This window comes from Helicoverpa armigera, chromosome 17 (genome assembly GCF_030705265.1).
Source record: "Helicoverpa armigera isolate CAAS_96S chromosome 17, ASM3070526v1, whole genome shotgun sequence".
In the NCBI taxonomy this organism is placed as follows: Eukaryota; Metazoa; Arthropoda; class Insecta; order Lepidoptera; family Noctuidae; genus Helicoverpa; species Helicoverpa armigera.
In genome coordinates, this window is record NC_087136.1 from 6528438 (window position 1) to 6552112 (window position 23675).

General features: G+C 36.0%; 4 protein-coding genes across 4 annotated transcripts; 3 read left to right on the forward strand and 1 right to left on the reverse strand.

Annotated features, from left to right (window-relative positions):
- The first annotated feature begins 365 nt into the window (after positions 1–365).
- Positions 366–3918, forward strand: Cdk7 (Cyclin-dependent kinase 7). The gene is made up of 7 exons (XM_021345493.3): positions 366–673; positions 776–944; positions 1796–1930; positions 2023–2188; positions 2397–2574; positions 2813–2985; positions 3328–3918. Exons 1-7 carry the CDS (start codon positions 620–622, stop codon positions 3467–3469), a joined length of 1017 nt encoding a protein of 338 aa, XP_021201168.1. The 5' UTR covers positions 366–619; the 3' UTR covers positions 3470–3918.
- Positions 3919–3947: 29 nt separating this feature from the next.
- LOC110384271 (tubulin polyglutamylase TTLL13) lies at positions 3948–11866 on the reverse strand. Its single transcript, XM_049846440.2, is given in 21 exon segments — positions 3948–4347; positions 4623–4746; positions 5147–5213; positions 5507–5605; positions 5679–5819; positions 6010–6246; positions 6612–6738; positions 7269–7364; positions 7701–7867; positions 8140–8211; positions 8923–9076; positions 9544–9672; positions 9927–10042; positions 10157–10266; positions 10269–10297; positions 10381–10473; positions 10547–10747; positions 10834–11017; positions 11314–11419; positions 11498–11635; positions 11716–11866. Coding segments are annotated over 20 exon segments (2286 nt in total). The 5' UTR covers positions 11504–11635; positions 11716–11866; the 3' UTR covers positions 3948–4319.
- A 188-nt stretch (positions 11867–12054) lies between these two features.
- On the forward strand, positions 12055–19450 carry LOC110384274 (ubiquilin-1). Its single transcript, XM_021345492.3, is given in 13 exon segments — positions 12055–12416; positions 12540–12726; positions 13828–13925; positions 14070–14213; positions 14493–14631; positions 14882–14989; positions 15316–15423; positions 15426–15586; positions 15710–15823; positions 16129–16215; positions 16217–16315; positions 17133–17265; positions 17479–19450. Coding segments are annotated over 13 exon segments (1557 nt in total). The 5' UTR covers positions 12055–12314; the 3' UTR covers positions 17556–19450.
- A 634-nt stretch (positions 19451–20084) lies between these two features.
- LOC110384227 (GPI mannosyltransferase 2) lies at positions 20085–23506 on the forward strand. The gene is made up of 2 exons (XM_021345422.3): positions 20085–20245; positions 20332–23506. Exon 2 carries the CDS (start codon positions 20332–20334, stop codon positions 21925–21927), a length of 1596 nt encoding a protein of 531 aa, XP_021201097.3. The 5' UTR covers positions 20085–20245; the 3' UTR covers positions 21928–23506.
- Positions 23507–23675: the final 169 nt, after the last annotated feature.

A 23675-nucleotide genomic window follows, 5' to 3' on the forward strand; every position in this document is an offset into this window, starting at 1 on the left:
TTGTGGCCGGGACGGGCCACGGATCATGCACGGTGTAATATAAACTGCTTCATACAAAATGTGTGTAACGTGAGTCTGCGTGCCCCGTACGAGCCACGTACACGGCACGCCCCGGACACGGCCCGGCCTAATATAAATCATCCCTAGGGATGATTTATTCGCCGAGAGCTCATTATCCGTGCCGATAACTATAAAGAAATATTAGTTTGAGGAAAAATCATAGGGCCCAGGCAAGTGGGCAATCAAGGGGTGACAGCGACATTCCGTTGGCACCGTGTTGGTTGTAATGTATATGTAGATGCATGTTTTGATAAGAAACGTGGTCATAGAAGTGATTCCTGATTTGCAGCCGCCCAGTCCCTCGTAGAATTAAAAGTATATTATTGTCTCTGATTTGCCGAGTTTGAGCAAGACGGAGCGAGCGAACTGTCAAATTTTGAAATTCAAAAAATCAGATGAAATTCACGACGCAAACGGGAGCCTTTAAATTAATTTGTATTGTACTTTTCAATATAACTGTGTCTGTGGCATAATGGTTTGATATAAATAATAAGTGCTAGTGAAGCCTAATGTTGGCATAAGTTCAACTGCCCAAAACTAAACGAAACATATATACACCATGGAAGAACCTACTTTACGTTATGAGAAAATCGACTTCCTTGGAGAAGGACAGGTCTGTTTTAATGTTCTATTGTTCTACAAGCAGCTACCTCATAGCTAACTATTTGTATTTAACAAATTCTAACATAAATATAACCTCAAAAAATTGTTTTAGTTCGCCACGGTATACAAAGCCAGGGACGTCAAAACTGATAAAATTGTGGCTGTAAAAAAGATCAAAATAGGCTCCCGTCTAGAAGCCCAAGATGGCATAAATCGAACAGCCCTGAGAGAAATAAAGCTGTTGCAGGAGTTACAGCACATCAATCTCATTGGACTATTAGGTATCCATTCATTATATTTTAGCAATATCTAACTTAGTAGCTCTCTCTAGTATTTACACAATGTGTAATACACATTCCTATAGTTGACTTGTGATAAGTCTTACTTTGCCTATCATTTTACTACATATTTTATTGTAATTTTTAAATTTTATATAATGTAGGTAACTAATTTTGTCGTATTAGGCTAAGTGCCTGTAAAGATTAAATTAGCTGTGTTTTTAATAAATAAATAAATAAGTATTGTGGCCCGCTTTGAGGCTAACCAGATGTCATTTTTGGAGCACTTATCTGACCGCTACAACCAACCATTAAGGGTTGGCCTCAACCATGAAATCCTTGGCAATAAGTAGTGTATAATTACGGTATACAACGTTATTTTTTGTTTGTGCGAAACCTGAATATAGTTTGTTCAGAATCAGTAACTGAATCGATTCCAATCGTTTTTACACCATGTTATATTATTTCCCAAAATTATCTAAAAAACTTTGAATGTTGGACACCACAAATAGGCATTTATTCTCGCACAACAAAGGTCATGGCGAGTTCATAGCGGGCGCGAGCGCACAGTGCTATCGCGTTGCGCGGCATGTGTGCGTTTTGTGGTGATTATGTATTTTTACGGACAGTCCCGTAACTTAACAAGCTTATAACTTTGTGATTTTTCATGATACGGTTTTGAAATTTCATACTTAGATTCTTTACATAAAAATACTATAAATATTTGTATCAGGTTTCGCATAAACAAAAAATAACATTGTATATCGATATACCTATCGAGGAACAGAGTGCAACTGTACTCATATCCACCACTTATAAAGATAAATCTTACAACACTCTTTACTAATTTCCAGATGTATTTGGACAGAAATCAAATGTGTCACTAGTTTTTGATTTCATGGACACAGACTTAGAGATAATTGTTAAGGACAGCAACATTGTACTCACTCCAGCTAATGTTAAGGCTTATATGATAATGACTTTAAAAGGTAAGTAAGCACCTTACAATACTTAAAGCTGCTATAATTAAAATGGAAGATATCTTAATGCTTATCTTTTATACATATTTATTTGGCCACAGGTTTGGAATACTTACATCAAAATTGGATATTGCACAGAGATTTGAAGCCCAATAATTTGCTCATAAACCGAGAGGGTATTCTTAAGATTGGTGATTTTGGACTCGCAAAGGCTTTTGGATCTCCCACTAGAATTAACACACATCAAGTGGTGACCAGATGGTATAGGTAATTACAATATGTTTTTATTTCATTTATTAGTCAAGTTCTTTACTTCCACCAAGTGATCTGTCTGTTTCTTTCCCAGATCATTAAACAAAACTGAATTTACCTAATGCATGAGTGTTGAGATCCAATATAAAAAAATATATAATAACATCCTCAGCATGGGATCTGAGCATTAATTCGCAAATATATCATACGTGTTATATTTCAGGTCACCAGAACTATTGTTTGGTGCGAGACAATATGGCACAGGTGTTGATATGTGGGCAATAGGCTGTATACTGGCCGAATTGCTTCTAAGAGTACCGTTCTTACCTGGAGAATCAGACTTGGATCAATTGTCACGTATCTTCCAAGTATTTGGCACACCAAGTGAAGAAACTTGGCCAGTGAGTATTTACTGCAATTGACTTATACATACTTTTGATATGAGAGATCTAAAGCCCAATCTGGACATGCATAATTTCCACGTGTCATAGCTACAGTGATCTGTATCAAAGAAAAACTTTTCTATTTTTCTCCTTTAATATCCCAAACAAAAGCAATGTATGGTAACTTTTCTAACAGCCATCCATATTAGCAATTATGAATATGGACCCAGCCTTACTTGTCACTGATTATTTCCAGGGTATGAAGAATTTGACGGACTATGTGCAGTTCAAACACTTCCCGCCGCAGCAGCTGCGGCACATATTCAGTGCTGCGTCTGATGATCTGATACAACTGATGGAGAGCCTCCTGGCACTCTACCCGCCCAGTCGGTGCGACTGCACGCAGGCGTTGCAGATGCCCTACTTTAGGTAAGACAAGTTAAGAATAGAATGATGATATTATCCTTATCGTCATCCACCTGCCCTGAGGCCTTACTATAATATAATATAAATGAGAAAGTAACTGTCTGTCTGGTCTTGGATCAATGTAGATGGGTACACAGACAAACTAGAACCTGAGAAAGAACATAGGCTACTTATTTTCGGGTGCGGGAACTCGATCCCATGTAGTTTATAGTGTGTTTAGTATTCCTCCAATTATGAGGGTCAATCTTAGGGGAAAATCTTATGTGCATAATCCATTGGTCCAGCAATTCATGTGGTAGTATATATTTTATGAGATTTTTCATTAATTTTATCCTTGTGTTTCAGTAACAAACCAGCTCCTTCAGTGGGCTCCAAGCTCCCAATGCCTTCAAACATAAGCAAAATAGAGTCTGAAAAACCCTCACTCAAGAGAAAGCTATTGGAAAACATTGATGGTGGCTCCTTAGCCAAGAGGCTACAGTTTTGACTAAAAAACAATTTAAGACATTCTTAAGTACTGCTGGATTTAGTACAATGAAGAAAGTGCAATTTACTGATGCTTTATGCAAGTTATAATATTGACATGGACATATAAATAAGAGGTAAACAAGCATGCAAAATGTAATGCACATAAATAATGATAATATGTTGTGCAATGTTAAAGGTGGAATTTCACCATCTTTGTATACTTAATAATACTACAGGGTTGCATGTGATTAGCAACACCCATACAAATAAAACTTTGAAAGTATTTAGACAACTTGATAATGTATAAAATTGATAATATTGTTCCCAGATGATTGTAAAGACAGACTTGACATACTAAACTGACTCAACTAATTGACAGAACTGAACTACAAAGACTTGTACTGTGACTTGTGCTGTATAATAAACTTTTGTATTGATAAGAGAAAATATAGATTTGATATTAAAATATACCTTTATTTCATTAAAAACAATGATGACTGTAAAAATAAGAATACAGTTATAGTAATATTTATCTTTCAGTTATTGCTTATTTTTCTATGCACCAGAATTTACATAACATCGACAAAATTACTCTAATTATAAGTATCGGTAATGTTAAAATTATCATGATTAAATATGAACACGTTAGCAATTACAATATAAAAATAAATCTTATGTGTAATTGAGATATATGGCAAGCTAATAACTGTCATAAGTAGCAGTATACAATAATCATAATATTATCGAAATAGTTACGACTATATTTGGTTAACACACGCTCTATGAGCAAACTTTATATAAGACAGTCTCTTGAACACTACGACGACACAGGAGCGTCGCAAATGTCGAATCAATCACTCTGTTCCACTTTACTTGGGCAGCGGTAGTGAAACTAATCTGAAAAAAACATAATTATAAAAGTGAAAGGATGTTTATTACTCTTTCACTCTAAAACGGCTGAACCGATGGAGAGTAAATTTTTTATAGGTTATATAAAGTTAGGGGGATCCTGGAAACGATTGAGACTGAGATTTAGGTGCGGGTATTAACTTTAAAGTGACACGGGGTTGAAATCTGGTCTGTGGACTGCGATAGGCTGATGATGTGTATGATGTGACACGGGTCAAACCTGTTTCATAAAGCAAGTGAAATAAAAGTGAGTTAATACAAACGAATTCATCTTCCAAACGGTGTAAGCGGTGCGGACGATGTGCGCTTTGGTAGTTCGTTCCGGAATATCTTCCAGAGGCGACGGCCGCTTCCATATGACTACGTCGCGGCATTGCACTTGTAATCCTACAATCAATCACGAAAATGACACTTCGATAATTTTTTATAGTAACGGACATAATCAAGGGGCCCCCTAAAAGTCTTGAACAGTAGTATACTCCTTACCGGATTGTAGAGACAGCAAATGAAACTGTCGGGTCAGAGGCAGGGCCCCACTTAGGACTGCGTAAGGGGCCCCTAGTAATTGCTAATCTTGCTATGTGGCTACTTCGGCAAGCGCAGACTGTGACGTGTGCGCCGGCCTTTATAAAGCTATATTCAGTACCGTACCTAAGCCGGCCAGACCTGCATTTTGAAACAAGTCTGTCAACTGTTCTAGAGGCGGCGGTGCCTTCTGCCCGTAAAAGTAAGTAAGCATAGTGTTTTAAGCTACTTCAAAGTTAAATAACAGCCGTTTTGAACTTACCACTTTCCGAATTATCACCGTGGTCGTTAGGCTTGTGTGCGACTGTTTTGCTCTTCTTAATGCCGGTCTGTACACAAAATTTTTATCTGTTCCTTTTTTAATTTCTTACATCTAATTTTTTTCTATTTTATAGATAAGTTTCATGCAGCTTAAACATTCACACTTTCTGTAGGCAAACACAACTTTTTAGAATAATGTTATGTCATTAAAGAATATAATATTTACAATGTTCAGAGTGCCAATTCATAGGTGTATATTTTAGTAAAAACATTGTGTTGGCCAAAGAAAGTAAGAAGGATAGTAGAAGCAGAAACAAATGAAATGGCCTGAGAACATTGTCTTCTAAGTTTCACATTTTACCTTGGGGGAGTTAGAAACCACTGACAGTCTTCCGTAGACACCATATTTACGTTCGTCTTCTGGCCTCAGTGTTCCCATTTTTTTCATGACTAAATAAATCTGTAGGTAATATAAATAATGATTTTATATGGAGTTGGTGTAATATAAAATTATATAGGTAAAAAGGTCTAACCTGTTCTAACATGCCGTAGCTCCTGATGAGGAAATCTCTCTGCGCCAATAGGTTGACTCTCTCTCGTTCCTCTTTCTCCACTATAGGGTCAGGCTCGAATGAACACAGCACGTACGTTGGCTTGGACTCTTTCTCGGGTACCTGGTGTGATTTTACAGATCAATATAATTATCGTTCTCGCAGAGTAGCTTTGCATGTCAGAAGTTAGATATTAAAGATTTCATGATAGTGCGCAAGACCTTAAACAGGAATTATAAGCTAGAAATTCTAAAAGAAAAGAGAACTAAATGAACTGGTGAGAAGTCTGTGAAAAGAAAATGAGCTGACTAACCGGTTGTAGTGAAAGCGAAGGTTTGTTGGTAAGCTTCTTGTCCTTCTCGTCTTTCTCCTTGCGTTTCTGTTCTCTGTCCGTGCGAGATTTAGTTTTGCCGGTCTTTTCGGTAGTAGTGGTTGTGGTAGTGACTGCCGTTATCGTGGTGGTACCGTCTTCGCTGGGTTTCTTTTCGCCTTCTTTTGTAGCTTTGGGTTGGGATGGTTTCTTGAGGGCTTCCGCTTTGGCTTTCGTTTGCTGGATTTTATGAAAGGTCAACATTGTAGGAAACATTTTGAAAGTTGTTTATGAAACAAATATCTATAGGGGCTCGTGGTTAAGTAACAGCCACACGGGTCTTCCATTCAACATTCCTCGTCAGAGAACGTGGGGCCGATTTGACAAATCTGACACAAGCTGCGAGGGGTATCTGGTAACCTGCTCCATGTAGAATACTGGTACTCAGCTGCACCCAGATAGACTGGACCCAACAAAGACAACATAGTTGGGAAATGACTAGGCAGATGATGATGTTTCGTACATCCATTCCTCCGCGTTTGGGAAATGGCTGTTGATTATGTTAAGGAAAACTCAGATTATTATCTACAGTTAGAAGCCCCTACCTGGAACTCCTCCCGCTGCAGCCTTGTGCAGTCCCCGCGGGCCCGCGAGGAGGCCGTGCCCGTGTACAGCGAGCCCGACGGCTGCTGGAACAGCGACGCGTACTGCTCGCCCACCGGGTACACGCGTCTGACACAACACAAGAAAAACAAAGAAATAAAACAATAAATAGTGAAATAATTCAGGAAAAACATCATTGCTATAGGTGCCTACTTTGTTCGAATTAATTGGGCATTATGGGCATAGGACCAAATGTAAGTATGTAGTTCCCTAAAGGAAGGGAAAGATAAAGATAAATTTATTTGTTTAATCTAAGGGAAGAGTAACCTTTTACTGTGCTCCTCTAATACTTACAAAAATGTGGGTCCAATTTTTAGTCAGTGAACGATGAGGGTAAAGGCGGTTATGAAAATGTTTTGTAATTAATTATCATAATTGAAATTTCGTTATGTTCTTACAACAGAATAGTAATGAGGAAGTCGAGTATAAAACGTGTTTATATTATTAAGCTATAAACAAACTCATACAAATTCTAAACATACCTTATATGAAAAATGAAATGAAACTACAAAATGTATACGAAATAATTGAATTATGTATATTGAATAAACTTTTAGAAGAAACTTCTATGCGAATTGGGTTGGTGACACGGTATGTACCTAAAGTTTCCCAGGTGTGTTTCCTCCCACTGTATTTGCGTTTGCCACGGGCTCTTCTCCGGTTCTTTCTCTTCTGCTGGTGTGAATTCTGCGAATCTGTAACACCCAGGATTACGATCAAACCACTTAATGCGCCAATTGGGAATTGTCTGTTTTGTTGAAAGTCTATTATTTTTATTACAAGTAGGCTTCTGCAGGCTCTTATGAAACTCCGCACTAGTGACTACTTGCACGGTTAAAACAGGAATCTTGGACACCAATGGCTTATTAAAGGTGAAGGAAAACATCTTGAGGAAACCTGGACCATCAAAGGCTGTAATCAACAAACGCACATTGAGCAAGCGTGGTGATTAACGCTCAATCCTTCTCTGTGTGAGAGGAGACCTGTGCCTAACAGTGGGAAGACAAAAAACGCTGATGATGATATCTCACTTGTTAGTTTGTAGGAGCCTATCTCGTATCCTCTTGCGGTCCTCCTCAAGTACCCTGCGCTTGTCACACTGCCATATGTTCAGCATAGTGAACGTGTCTGTCAGCAGTCCTTCTTTCACCTCACGGTCCAATTGTGTATCCGTGTGGAAACTTGGAGAATGATTCACCTAGAACGTACAGAGATACGACTTTAATTAAATCTTTTGTACAGGGACGGATTAGTCGTTCCGGGGCCCGAATGTGGCGGAGGCCTCAGGGCCCCGGACTTTGATTTTTTATGTTTAATCAACTGGATGCTGAATGGTTTTGGAGCGGTTCCAAAAGTAAAGAGTAACTCCACTTAATTGAATGCTTAAGAAAGTGAAGGGATTTTTTCTCAAAAAGGCTGGGAACCGATGCATTATATTTGGGTAGAAACGTGCTTAAGATAAGTGCTTACTTCCAATATATAGGGATGTAGCTTGTGATCCAGAAGAATATCAAAACCCAGTATTTCGAAGCAAGCATGTACCTGCAAATAATTTCTATGATTTATAATTTATTTAAATGGATGGAAGATTCTATGTACCTTTATTATATGTTATTAAAAAATAGCATACTACCTACTTAATATTTATATAGGTAAGTACATACTTATGCAAAGAATCTCTGCAATTAAAATAGCATTCCAATTGCAGTTAAAAAAAGCTGCCTCTTTAAGCATTAATGCTTATTAACAAAGTCCTGTTTTATCAAGGCTTTGTATTAGGAAAAAATATTTTACAATTCAATTCAATGCACGACTTAAATAAAAGCATTCAATATACTTTTACGAAAATTTTTAACTAGTTCAAATATTTAGGAAACAATATTTTTACATGAAAATCGTATGCATTCTACATAAGTTGGTAAACCTTAATAAATAAATAAATAAATACATAAGCTATTCTCTCATGAACGGTAGGTACTTGAAATACCTATAGATACAGAATACAGATAACGATATGTAAACAATGTCATTAAGATCTAATAGAAGGCTGTTTCTACAAGTAAGTACAAAGAAGTTTAGGGCAACCATCAAATCAGGATATCATCGAACTCTCAGATTCATTACGTACGCAGATAGTTGCCCGAAGTATACATTATGAAGGTACAACATACCTACTCAATATACAATAACGAAAGCTAAACTACACACAAAAATGTCATCAGAAGCTCAACGATATGAAAAACTTAGAAGCACCATGTCATGCGAGGGGAAACACGCGTGGTAACTATGCTTGAGTATCGGCCACGCAGATATTATCGTCTTGACGATCACTTGGTCGATGGCATGCCACAGCCTGTCTAAGTCCACTCCTTGCGACAACAGGATCTTGTTCAAAGTCGATATCTTGCTGATGAATGAAATTCATCGTGACTTTAGGATTCGATTAGGGAGGAAATAGCTGTTCCCTAAACTATCTAAACAGCACCTAGCTCATTAAATAAAAAATATATAAGACCTACCCCCCCACTCAGAGACATTTAATGATTACTTAAGCCACTCCTTAGTGACAGATTCTCATAGAAATACTGCACTAAGGAACGGCTTAAGTAACCATTAAATGTCTCTGAGTGTGACCATTATACTATAAGATAGTGACCTGAAACTAAATCTTGCTGTAAGTCACTAAATGGTAGGGTAGGTACGATTTAGAAGAAATAGAACAAATTGACAGGGGATATAATGAGTTCTCAAATGTAGTAAAGTGTTTTAAATCATTCACATGCAACAACATTCAAAACTATTACAAAAATACTTTTAAAAATTCTATCCGCATAACTTAACTTTCCTATAATCTATAATTATATTCTGCCTTACCGTTTACTGCCGGCTTCAGAATCATATACGTAGGTGCGGCTGTGTTTGTTCAACGCGTAGTTTGTGAGATGCATGAACACATTGGTCGTGTTGTTCACGTTAGGGTCCGCATACCTGCTCGTTGCGAACCTTTATACAAATAAAATTACCACCTTTTAATGTTCATAAAAATAATGAAATCGGATAGTGTTCTCCCCTTTAGTCAAAGTGGCGTTTCTCAAGGAACGATAATTGGGCCTCTACCGTTTCTAAGTAACATTCAAAACATGCATAAAAATGAATGGTGAATGAGTTCTGCTTATAGTCACTTCTGGAGACTTAGACATAGCCAATTTTCTGGTCACACTAAAATTCTTACAAATCAAATGTACATGATGACATACCTTACAAGTCCTTCGTTGTACACAAAAATTCGGAGAGGATCACAAGACGTTATAAGAGTGTATACTCGGATGTCGAACTTATAGCCATCCACCAAGTATGGTTTGGAAAGATACACCTGAAACCCGAGAAGTTAAAATACATTAACTAAAAGATACAAATGAAAAAAGTTATAAAAGACTTAAGTAAAATGATAATGCACCAAATATATATGGCATATTATTAAAATTACCTGACAGATAAGTTTGTCTGTAGGTTTAATATCTTTAAGCGATTTCGTCAAATAGATACCCCTTCCCTGACTTCCACATTCCGGTTTTATTATGAAAGTTTTATTTTTCGTGATTTGCTATAGTTCAACGCTTCACCGAAACTGAAATGTTGAATATATATTTATGCAATTCATTTCATTATAGATTCAAAATAAAATTAATCAAAGTATTGATAACCACTTACTCTGCAGGCAAGCACCAAGTTTTTGGGAAAAAATTATACTCTTTAGGATAAATTTTCTGCATTCTATTTAAATTCCGTGCTAACAAGTCCTTTCTGAAAACGAACATTAACTTATAATATTAGAAGAAAACAGCTTTTATATAAGGAATTATAAAATAATATATACCTGCAGATTTCTAACATTCCAGGAAAATGGTTTATGCGCTGAAACCTCTTCATCTCTTTAGCTCTCTCCACAGAAACACTCATGTCAGTCCAGTAGAAATTCCAAGCATCTTCTTCAGATACTTCTCGCATTCCAAAAGCACTAGCAACTTTTCGTATTGACTCATATCGGCAGTTTGTTAGACATATTGAAATTTGTGATCTGAAAAATAATAATTACAGCGTGTGGTTAGAGTATGTTACAGACAATGGTCGATGATCTTATTGTTAACTGCAAATTAAAAATACCTCCTTCTTTTCTTTTTCTTCCGAGAAGCTTCTATAGGTATAATGGGTGCAGTACGTGAAGTTGGCTGTGATGTGTCATCCTCGCCATATAACTTGGTATCATAATTACGCATCAACATTGAAGCTATATTTTCAGCTTGTTCCTTTTCCTCCTTAGCTTGTTGTTCAGTTACTGCTTTATCGTCTGCAAAGATCAAATCAAATTAATTTCTTATGTTAAAAATTCTACATGTGCTCCGGGCCCCACGCCTCTAGTGGCCCCACACCGAATTCGTACTCAGGGTTCTAATTTTCAAAAAGTTTTGTGCTACCAAATTATTATTTTCGTTACTATTTCGCTAATCTTTAACAGGAAGATAACTACTTTTTATGATCTATAGGGGCTCCCACACTAATTTTGCTACGGGCCCCGTGTATGCGCAATCCGGCACTGGTAAATTACTACAAAAAATCAAAATATGGAATATTGAAAGTAGTCACCCTGTAGTTTGTCATTTTTTCTTTTATTTGGCACTGAATATGTTTGTTTCGAGCTGTGTTGTGATTGCTGATCCTCGTCACGCAAGAAAGTGTCGTGTAAGTCCACCTAAAAATATTAAGACCTTTATAACAAGTAGGTGTGTAACTAGATTTGCAATCAATAATGAATATTTATAATTCTTACCTCCATTTGCTGCAATGAATTAATATAAGTGACAAAAGACCTAAACGCTCGTGATCGGCATTCTACGGCATGCAATAATATCGCTCAGTGCTTATAAGTCACCTAATTAAGAAAACCTAAAACAAAAATTAAAAATCGCTGAAGCAGGAATATAAACCATAAAATAATTGATGCGCTAGACTTTCATATCACCGTGACATGTATAATATCCGCCTTACCAAACTTTGTTATGTAGTAATTTCATTAAAATTTTGCGAGAGACATTATTGGAAACTGTTTTTTGTTTTTGTTTCATGTCAGCTGTCAAGCAAGTCATTTATAATTTCCGCAATCAAACTTTCCGGAAAATCCGGAAATGACATCATAATATAGATCGGATACGTTTACCAAAAATTCGAACTGTCGACCAGATTTCTTGTCTCTGGTAACCACGTTCTTGGTTTTGTCTATGATCTATCACAAACAAATCATGGCTGATTTGACTAACTTGGCAACACTGTAATTTTTTTTAGCTTGTTCATTGAGTACGGTCCAGCTATAGAATTCGACTTCTTCCAATTAAAATCCACAGACAAGCAGAATTTTCAACATAAGTGACTAACTTCGCTTGTGTTACGTGGGAAACAAATTAAACTCTATTTTTTACTCAATAAAACATAAAAGTGTTTGATTGCGATTTAGGCTTTCAAAGTTCTTACATTTTACCAAAGTGGGCCGTACCCTCGGCCGTCAACTTAACACAAATCGTCAAATTCTACATTCTTGTACATATTTCTGCTTTTCCGCCAAAGTACAGAGTCATTCTAGATTTGCCAAAATGGCAGAGGGACAGGACGAACCCAAAAAAATTACTATCACAGTGAAAACACCGAAAGAAAAACAGCAAGTTGAGATTGATGAGGATGCTGACGTTAAAAAAGTGAGTACGGCGCCGCCAGAAACTTAGCTCATGGCGTAATAACATAGATATTGAACACGCAATCACTGACGACATTTATTTAGCTATTCGGCAACGTAATATGAATTTGTTATTTGATTTTAGCTTAAGGAAGTGTTGTCCCCTAAATTCAGTGCGGAACCGGAGCAGTTATGTCTCATATTTGCCGGAAAGATCTTGAATGATGCCGACAGCCTGAAACAGCACAACATCAAGGACGGGCTGACAGTCCACCTCGTGATTAAGACGCCTCCCAGGCCCGAGCCCGAGGGCGCTACGCGACGCCCTCCAGGTACTGAATTACTTGCATCCTGTCATTATTGTCAACAAGAGGTTTGAGCTACAACTCAATCTAGGCTTTGGAATTATGTACCTTTAGGGTCTATTTATTGACCTTAATTCACACCTTCATGATAAACTTTAATAATTTAGCGAATATATGTAAGCTGAAATAATTTTTAGCAGTGCAATATTACTAAAATCAAGCTATGTCCAATCAAGATAAGTGGGCAAAGTATTGAGCAGAATATAAGTGCATAACTACATTGGAATGTGTAATAGTATAATTTTAATTAGGTCATTGACTAATTAATATATTCAAGCAACATTGAGTTTCATAAGAGGTGGAACAATAGAGTGTTCAATCAATTTATTGAGGAATAAAAAGGTGAATACAACAAAATGTATAATAATAGTTATTGACGCCTGCAACTAAGTTGCAACTTTTATCACACTCAAGTAGACATAGCATGAAAGACAATTCACCCAAACATGGGTCCTATTCATGTAGTCTAAACAAATATTCTTTCTGTTTTATTAAAAGTATGATAACATCATGTTTTCAATGGCTATGGAGGTCAGGTATTATTTATAAAGGGAAATAATGCTAATGGTGATATCAAAACAATAACTTTCTTGGGAATGGAATGTTGTATTACTTGATTTGGACTAATTACTAAACTTCTTTACATTTGACCTGTGGTTCATAACATGGTATTTGGGTATCAATGTATGATTCAAACGTTGTCAATAATTGAAAAATGTTGGGGAACAGGAATTGAATCTTTCAGCTCCATCAAATGTTGGATTACATCTCGGTTTCATCATAACAGTATTGTTTCATCATATTATTTAAAGGCACATGATAAATATTGTCCACATTATGTTTGTTGGCATCTACCCAGCTATGAGTTAGTGACATCAAAGCCATTATGATTTTGTTGCATGCAACTGTCTCTGAGATACTATTACAAAAATTATATAAATCAATTTTCAGAAATCCAATGAAACTGGCCCTCTTTATACTTCATAATTTATTGTAATCTGGAAATTTTCTGTACATTGTTAATAACTTTAGGAAAATGATTGTAATAAAGAATACATTAATTTTCAGCTGATGTCGGTGCCACACCGTTTGGGTTGAACTCACTGGGTGGATTAGCTGGCCTAGAGAGCCTGGGTCTTGGTCAAAGCACTTTTATGGATTTGCAGGTACTTATTCATTTTACATTATACATTATTTACTTTTAAATTCAATTACACTTTTATCTAATTTCTCTTCTTCACACTTTATTCATTCAACAGCTTCAAGTCTTCAAAATTAGATTTATAACATTGTAATTTGTTATGTTCCAGGCTAGAATGCAACAAGAACTGCTGTCTAACCCGGACATGCTGAGGCAAGTGCTAGACAACCCACTGGTGCAGCAGATGATGAATGACCCTGAAAACATGCGCACACTCATTACATCCAACCCACAGATGCAGGATCTAATGGCTGTAAGTTACGTCTATGGTTTACATAGTAGTTTTTCCATATTAATTTAAGTGAAAGATAAAGACATGATAAGAATATGTTTTGTAAGATTTGTTTAAACAGACTGTCTTTTCCAATCATAAAAAAATCTGCTTTATGTACTTTTGTTTAATAGAATATTTATGGTATGTGTGTGTCATGCTGTCATATACTTATGACATTATAAGAACCTAAGGCATATCCATTGACGTTGAAATTGATTGATTGTATAACATTTTATATGATTGTACCGCTTTGTGCAGAGGAACCCAGAGATAAGCCACATGCTGAACAACCCTGAGCTGCTGCGGCAAACCATGGAGCTGGCTCGCAACCCCGCCATGTTGCAGGAACTCATGCGCTCTCATGACCGCGCGCTTTCCAACCTTGAGAGCATACCTGGTAAGACTTTGATATGTCTTAATCTTCCTGCCCTGTTCCCATTATTAGTATTTTTTTTTTTATACTTAATAATTGAATTTGCAAAAATAGCCATTTCTTACTTGGATAATAATCTCGTTTAAAAAGTATGGTTGTTTTCGTTTGATTTTGTTATCATGCGGTTTTCGCCGTAACTTTCACTTCTTTTCGTAAATTTTCTGCAGTGTTATTTTTCCATAGAAAATTACAACACTGATCATTTTGCTTTCAGGTGGCTACAATGCTCTACAACGCATGTACAGAGATATCCAAGAGCCTATGTTGAATGTAGCCAGCAGTATGGCAGGCAACCCATTCTCAGGACTGGTGGACAACTCTGGTGAGATATGTTTTATTACGAATATATCTGGGAAATTGTACAACATTTGCTTGTTTATTTTATTGTATGCAAATGAAATTGTTCAACATTTTGTCAATGTCATTATGTAGATGTTTGTAACTTTAATATGCAAAAATTCTAGTTATTGAGCTTATATATTCAGGTGGTAGGTGACTCGAGAAGTGAGGGAAAGCACAGAAAACTAGTGACTAATAAAACAGAATACTTTTGTAAATGTATTGTAGATTCTATACCTACATACTTTGTTGCCAGTTATCTCATTTCATGCAGCTGCATTAACCATTGAAACTTGTTGTTCCAAGTAGACGGCACAAACCCACAACAAGGTGCTGAGAACAGGCAGCCGCTGCCGAACCCGTGGCAGCGAGGCGGAGGCGGCGGCGGCGGCGGCGCGGCCGGCGCGGGCGGCGCGGGCGCGGGCCGGGCCTCATCAACACGCCGGGCATGCAGTCGCTGCTGCAGCAGATGTCGGAGAACCCGCGCCTCGTGCAGTCCATGCTGTCCGCGCCCTACACCAACACCATGCTGCAGGCCCTCGCCGCTGACCCTGATATGGCTTCACAGCTTATTAACCAGGTACTTTTCAATTAAACCATTTCTCTTTCCACTAAATCGGTTATCCAGTAATAGAGAGATCCCATAAAATTTGTATTGTTTTATCAACATCTTTAATGACATTTGTATTGATTGTTGTTGTAGAACCCGATGTTCGCGAACAACCCACAGCTACAAGAACAGATCCGCACAATGATGCCGCAGATGCTAGCGCAGCTACAGAACCCTGAAATGCAACAAATGATGTCCAACCCACAGGTTAGTGTAAATATAAAATTGGGAGTTTTTAGACTAATTAATTTTTATACAAACTGTGCTTGCTAAACAGAGTGGAGTATCTGCTAGTGTGAAACTTGATGCAACTTTGCAGGATTTTTTGCCTGGACTGTTGCCACCATTGCTGGGCAAAGTCCTCCCCATCTTGTATCCATGCCTCCCGATCTTATGACTGTTTCCACTCATCTCGGTTGTAGACGTCTAGGATGCCTCGCTATCTCTTCCTTCTCGGGCACCTGTTCTGGTATATCTGCTGGGCATAATAATAATAAATGAAAACGTTATAGGCCCTGAACGCGCTGCTACAGATCCAGCAAGGCTTGGAGCAGCTGCGAAGTGCTGCACCAACACTGGTCGGCAACCTGGGGCTCGGTAGGCGCCGCCGCCGCCGCGCCGCCCGCCCCGCCCGCGCCCGCCACTCCGGCCGCCGCGCAGCCGCCAAGACAGCAGCAGAACTCCGAGCTCTTCACGCAGGTAGCACTCCACACATCTATACATACATACATCACACGAATATGACGAAATCAAAAATACTAACATCTAAATACCTTAACCTCCTCCATTTTGGAAGGCAGTTAAACAGGCACAAGTACATAATAGATCTGCAACATAATTTAATCATTATCATCCCCCTGCCCTTATCCCAATTATTATTTAGGGTCGACGGAGAATTTATTTGTTACACTTTTATGCGATGTTTTGTAGCACATGTCACTACTATGTCACACATTTGTTTGCTACTTTATCGCAGTCCAACTTTATAACACTTGTTTTGGAAGTGGACAGGACTTTTGAACTAGAAATGTTAGGTACTAAATCCTGAATAGGGTAATATTAAACAGTGGTTTCACAACAGGTTATGAGTAATTTGCTCTTAACTGCAGTGTAGCCACTAACAAGTAGACATATAATACTTTGTCTATATGTGCCGGCTTCGTCGCAGTCGACCGGGCACCGGCCGCACGTCGATGTGGTACCTAATAACTTTTACTTTTAAGTGAGTTGTTAGTGATAAATATAATATCGTCTTATACATGTATGAAGGGTTCAAAACAAATGAGATGAGGCAACCTCTTTTGTTTATGAACAAAAATGAAAAAGAAAAAATTGAGATGCTCATTTGTTTCAACCTTGTATAATTAGTTGAGACAGTAATAAGGTTTACATTTAGAGTACTCATAGCTTATGTAACATACTATTATGTTAATTAAAAGTAGTAAATATTGGTGTAAATAGTTTGCTACTGTATTTTCACATGGCAATATGCTAATTAATATTGTTTGGTGCACAGTTCATGCAGCGAATGATGTCTGCAATGGCGAATAACCAGACGAATTCATCACAGCCACCTGAGCAACGCTATTCCCAACAACTTGAACAACTAACTGCTATGGGATTTCTCAACCGGGAAGCTAACTTGCAAGGTAAGTTCTATGCAAATGTCAGTGTAACTTCGCGCAAAACTTTGAACCAATTCTAGGTACAGCGGCTTTTGCTCGGAATTTAATTGCCGAATTACATCATTTTTTTTCGAGAACTGTAGCATTTGCTTCTTGAGGCAAATATCCACAAACAGTGGCAGACCAACCAAATTTTTTTTTAACATATACTACAACGTTTTTTGTACTTGTTTCCAGCACTGATCGCGACGTTTGGCGACGTGAACGCTGCAGTGGAGAGGCTACTCGCCCTCGGCCAGTTGTCCATGAGCTAACACTCGCGCGCCTAGCAACTTAGACGTCCACTACTCCGGCTACGATTTGCTTACACCATACTAACTCAACTGTAATTTTGTTACAAACAAAACATTCACGGGAGGAAATTGTCCAACGAAGTAAAAATGAGGTTCGTTTTGTTCATGTATCACAGTTGTTTGTTGTTCGAAGCTTCGTTATGATCACGTGTGGTTTGATAGATGTCGGACTTGGGAAAAAATGCCTATGAGGCACTAGAAAAAATATGTTTGACAAAAAAGTAAAGAATTGATTGACTTGAGAAAGTAAGGCAGTTTTGCCTCTTGTTTGCACTAACTATTGAGAAAGTGATGTTTAATGAAATACACTAAAATTATCCAACTGCTGTTTAGTGTCAAGAACGTTTGTAACAAGATTAGAGTCTGATACTTATGATGTTTACGGTTTCGGTATAAAATTGTGTGAGCGGCGTTTTCAAATTAATTATATTAAAATGGCAGGATTCGAAATACGTGTGTTTTATGGTAATAAATATTGAAAATACATTTAAACTCATCTTCATATTTATTGAATGGTAATTTCAATAGTTATTAAATAGCACTTAGTGAATTAATAGTAAAACATACTCAAATTTTGAATAACGTCATTTTATAGATATATGCTATCACTTGGTTTACTCTTTCTGCAATGGTGTAAGTAAGGATGGCTAGCGACAACGATTTACAACACCCTTACATTTATGACTGTTTCTGTCGTTACGCACGTCTCAGTTTCCCTTTAAATAATTGTAATTATAAAATTCATTCCTTCTTGTTTTTAGGCAATATGCAAAATTGTTGTTAATACGTTAAGTAATGAAAACACTAGAAGAACTCCGTATAAAATCGTCAGATTTTTTAATGTACTACTGTAAAGAAATATAAAATGGTATTTCTACTATTTAATTTAATGTATTCTTGTTATACTCTATGTTATCGATGTGAACTTCACTTGCGTAGAATTACGTAAATAATAGGTTTATGTAAATAGATTTGCTTTGAAATAAAAATGTGGAAGAAACGCACTTTCATGCAATAAACTTTATCATTTATCAATAATAGAAAATTATTGAATTTTATACAATTTTCAGAGTTTCTTCATGATTTTTATGTTAGTCACAATTTTAAGGGGTATATAAGGTTGACTGATTTTTTTGCATTATGCCAGGTAACACTGAATATTGGTTTAAATACGGACAAAAATATATCAATATAACAAAAGACAAAAAATACGATTTGTTTTCTTTTCTTATATATGTATCTCAATTATATATTATAATGCCTTTATTTTGTTCTGTTTTGTCTGTAGCCATGTAAAGTATATTTTATCTATTATTTTGTGGTGGTAAATGCTTTTATATTACACTTTCCTTTTGTAGCCTATTGTAGTGGTTTTATAGGTAATTAAATTTAAGTTGTAAAAAGTATGAAAGAGTACTATGGTTGCTCAGTTTTGTAGGGAATTTGTTAAAATTACCCAGAAGTGATGAATCACTCGAGTGGATTATTACTTGTATACAGAGGCGTTTATCATAGAAGCACAGCCATCAGTTATCGTTAAAATATAACATTTCAATGGCCAACAAGTCAATGCATTAAAATAATGCTGGCATTCACTGGCTCAATCGGTTTGGATAAAATATACGTTGGTTTCTTTTGTTTGGATTCTGACTATACTTATTTAATTTCCAAATTCTTGCCAAAATACGCATTGATTTGAGCTTCTGAAATTCATGTTGAAATCAACAAATAGGTGTGTGCTCTGTGATGTGTTCTAGACTGCTAGAATTGTTTAAAATCGTATGAATCTGGGTGTAACAATATTATTACGTGACAGAATGCAATTATTATAAATAAACTTGAAAACGATGGTTTTATTTGATCCTTTATTCTATACCAGTTTAGCCCGCCGTGAATACGAGAGACCGTGACTACGAGAAAAAAATCCTGTGTTCATTCTGTCTTAACTCAGCATAGGCAATTCTTTCGTATGAAAGAGTTTGTTTGTTTTAAAGGACATCCTGATCTCACGAAGTCTGGAAAAATCTACTGTTAAATATAAATTGAATTATACTGATGTTTTTTATTCGTATAGATAGAATTTCCATTGGAAAGCCTGCGGAATAATAATGTAATAGTCAGTTTGAGTCAAGCTATTAGTGTCGTTTGCGATAGATATAAATAAAATAATAAAACTATAGCCCAGGCGCAACATCTGCCTAGCCTTTCCCAACTGTTGTGATCCCCCTTCCAGTCTAAAGATAGGATGCAACTCAGGACAGTACCTTCCTAGGTACCTTACAAGCAGTCTAGGAATCTTAAACATAGTATTACTTTAATCTTTGATTCTAAATCGTATGTCCTCAACCCAGTTGGTTGTCCGATTTTCTGTCTGACCAACCGCTGGGACATGAGCCAACCCCACTCCAAAATTGTGCCCAATCTAGCTTTGTTTACATAGTAAGTAATCTGTGGCACGGTCTAGTCTTTGATTTTGTGACGCTAGGACTAGTGACACTGACACTGTTGATTGACATTGACATTTTAACAGCTAACCAATATCAATATCTTACGATAGCAGCGATTTATCAATAAATATTGAATTAAAAGAAATTTAAACATTATCGACAATGATATTTAATAAGAACAAATAAGGGTGCAAATCTTGCAAGGTAATTTTTTGTGTACTAGAATGTACCACTGTAGCAAGTTTACCATTTGTTATTAATAATTTAAAATTAAATTATTCATGTTTCAGATGTATTCCCCTCGCCAGAAAATTTTATGGTTTGCGTTCAGCACCAGGATTTTTTTAATTATCTTACAAGCAATATCAAATTTTATTATACCAGACCATGACGCCAATGTTTTTATAAGCCCTGAAGATCCGAACTTGCGTAAAACGCACGCCGACCTGGTCGTGGATAAATTATTAGGAGGAATGAAGAGATGGGATGCTCAGTACTTTATACACATTGCCCAGTATGGATATACATATGAAAATTGTTTAGCCTTCTTTCCATTGTTCCCTTTAGCAGTAAGATATGTTGCCTATGGGCTTAACAGTCTATTTGGAACATTCCTCAACTTCCATAGCACTTTGTTGATATCTGCAACTGTTTTAAATGTTGTTTTATTTGTTAAATCGGCTGATATATTACACAGACTAAGTTTAAGAATATTGAGAAGTGAATGCAGAGCATACAAGTCTGTGATTTTGTATTGTGTGAACCCAGCAAGCATATTCTTTTCAGCTCCATACTCTGAGTCACTGTTTGCATGGATGTCATTTTACACCATGTTTAAGTGTACTGAATGTGAGACTTTAAGATTTGCTAATATTGATATACTTAGTGGGCTGCCAGCAGGATTTTCAATGATCACTCGATCCAATGGCTCTGTTAATTTAGGGTTCATATTGTATGCAAGTTTTAAAAATGTTGTAGAAAGAACTTTACCTGAAATCATGTACAAATATAGAACATTAAAACATAAGTTAATATTGCCATTCTTGCTGTTGCCATTGTTTACAACATTTGTGTCATTATTTTTAACTGTGGTCATAGCATTATTGCCATTTCTTTTGGTTCAGACTTATAACTACATTAAGTATTGCATCCACAGTGATCACAATTTGCCTGAGTTTTTATCAAATACAGAATATGTATTGCCAGGTAGTGCTGAAAGTCCATGGTGTAATAGTAGCTTGCCATTGTCATACTCTTATATACAGAGTCATTATTGGGATGTTGGTTTCTTCAAGTATTATAAATTGAAACAAATTCCTAACTTTATCCTTGCTGCACCTATTATTTTTATAGTTCTGTATAATTGTTGCTCTTATATTATGTGCAACATTAGGATATGTTTTAGACTTGGATTGAGAATTGGTGTTATTGGATATTCAAATAAGATGTGTTATAGGCCAAAGCAATATCCTAAATATTTTGGGATCAATGAGCCTGCAATATTTGTATATGTAGTCCATATGTTATTTTTGTGTATATTCTGCATTATATTTGTACACATTCAAGTGTCAACCAGACTCTTAGCATCAGCTAGTCCAATTTTGTACTGGATATGTTCAGGCAAAATGAATGTTGGTCCTACACCAACATCAGATCAGAATACTATAAATGAACATTTTCGACGTATTGGGATAGGAAAGCGAATTCCACCTCACCATTTATCTATAGCTAATTTGGAGGGAGTAGACAATATGTACAGTAAGTGGAAAACTTTCATTATCTCCAGAAGGATGCCAGACTTCCAATCACGAATGATACAATATTATTTTATTGGATACTATTTTATAGGTACAATTTTGTTCTCAAATTTTTATCCTTGGACTTAAATATTTTTATTATTACTCTGGACATATCATTTACGTATCAGCTACAGACTGATATTTTAATCCAAATAATTTAACTACATATCATTTGTGATATATAAAAAACATTTACATTCAATTATGACAACAATCTTTCATAAAATGTACTAGTTCAAAAATATATTTACTAAGTAATACTGCCTTATCATGCAACATCCTAGTGTGTGAGATCTTTTAGCAAATTAATATTTATAGTAAATAGATGAAAATTATATTAACAACATTCTTAATTAGATAAGCCCTTAGTGGTCAAAGGATGTTAAGGTTTTTATGCTTGAAATGGGGCCTTTCAATGTTAACAATATTAAAATAATAAGCTACATGTCATTTAATAAAAATCGCTTTTATGAAATAATTATAAGGAGTAAGGTTTTCGTACAAGTTGACTGTTACTTAATCTAGTCATTTATTTATAGTTAGAAACAAAAGTAAACACAGCAAGTAAATACTAAGCTAATCAATTTTCAAGAAAATTGTCCTAATAAAATTGTACCCACATATTGACAAACTCTGAGTAATTTAAAAGATTAACATGCACTAATAAAAAATAATTGACACCCTGAAGAGCTTGCTGTGTATTACTTTATATGTACTTATAAGTTTATTTGCGAACTCTACGCGTAATTATGAATGATCGAGATTATGCTTATAGGTGGTTAGAGAGGCCAACATTCCATAATTCCATGGCACTTGCGGCTTGCAATAAAATCAATAATCCGGAAGTTCGCATTAGGTATTTATTTAAGTATCTATCAGTGTAGTTATATCTATCACGAGACTAGTCTAGGATACCAAATAATAGATCAATTGATCTTAAATTAAAATGGAATTGACTTTGAACACGAATTAGCTTTATTAATATTCATTATTAGCTTTGATAAGACGTAGCGTGGGACCACCGAATGAGACCGAATTAGATAATACCGGTGACCCAGCAAATTCGTAAAGGTTTTATTAACAAGTCCTATTAGATGTAGGTATGTTCTAATGTAGGGATTAGTTTTTTTAAAGGCACGTTAGCTTCTCAGACATGATGTAGAGCAACCGTCCATTTTGAAATAGCCATCACTAATTATTGTCCTACCTACCTTGTTTCCTGATTTCGAGTTCATCAGTTTCTTTATATTAAGGAACAAAGTAGAGTAACAAGCTACAAACTTTCCAGAATATTTATAAATAAATATAATGTAGTTTTTATAATTAATTTGCACAAAATAAATAATTTAAATTGTCGTGGTATAAAACAATATTTGTAACGTGATAAACTAAAACAATAAGATAAAATTAGCTTTCGCTAGAAATGGGACTTGTAATGCTTTAAGCTCAAACATTTAAAAGTTTTTACAGTATATATCCACATATTGAAAGGTTTAATAAATGTTATGAGTAGATACACCTTAATACCATCTTAGTTCTCTAAAGAGAAATAACTGCAAGCTCCTAAATATAAAAACTAGTAAGGTTGTTAAAAAATATCGCAATTTGAGTCGTGAATTTCAGCTGTGGTTCAGTTGGCATCATAAGCAATATTAGCAACAAAAAAGGTGTCAAATTATTTATTACCCCAATTCATTTATCTTCAGCTAGAAATTAAATTTATTTATTGTCCCTGAAAGGCACCTACTTGATGATTTAATTTAAATTGATTTTATATTTTTTTTATGGTTGTGAATGTGTATAAATTATGTAATAGGAATTTATCTAGATTTAGA

Bases quoted from the DNA above. Each gene is read 5' to 3' on its own strand.
- Cdk7 (XM_021345493.3), top strand. From the start codon at position 620: ATGGAAGAACCTACTTTACGTTATGAGAAAATCGACTTCCTTGGAGAA. The intron at 674-775 runs GTCTGTTTTAAT...AAATTGTTTTAG, and splicing joins ACTTCCTTGGAGAAGGACAG to TTCGCCACGGTATACAAAGC. The intron at 2,986-3,327 runs GTAAGACAAGTT...CTTGTGTTTCAG, and splicing joins TTGCAGATGCCCTACTTTAG to TAACAAACCAGCTCCTTCAG.
- LOC110384227 (XM_021345422.3), top strand. From the start codon at position 20,332: ATGTATTCCCCTCGCCAGAAAATTTTATGGTTTGCGTTCAGCACCAGG.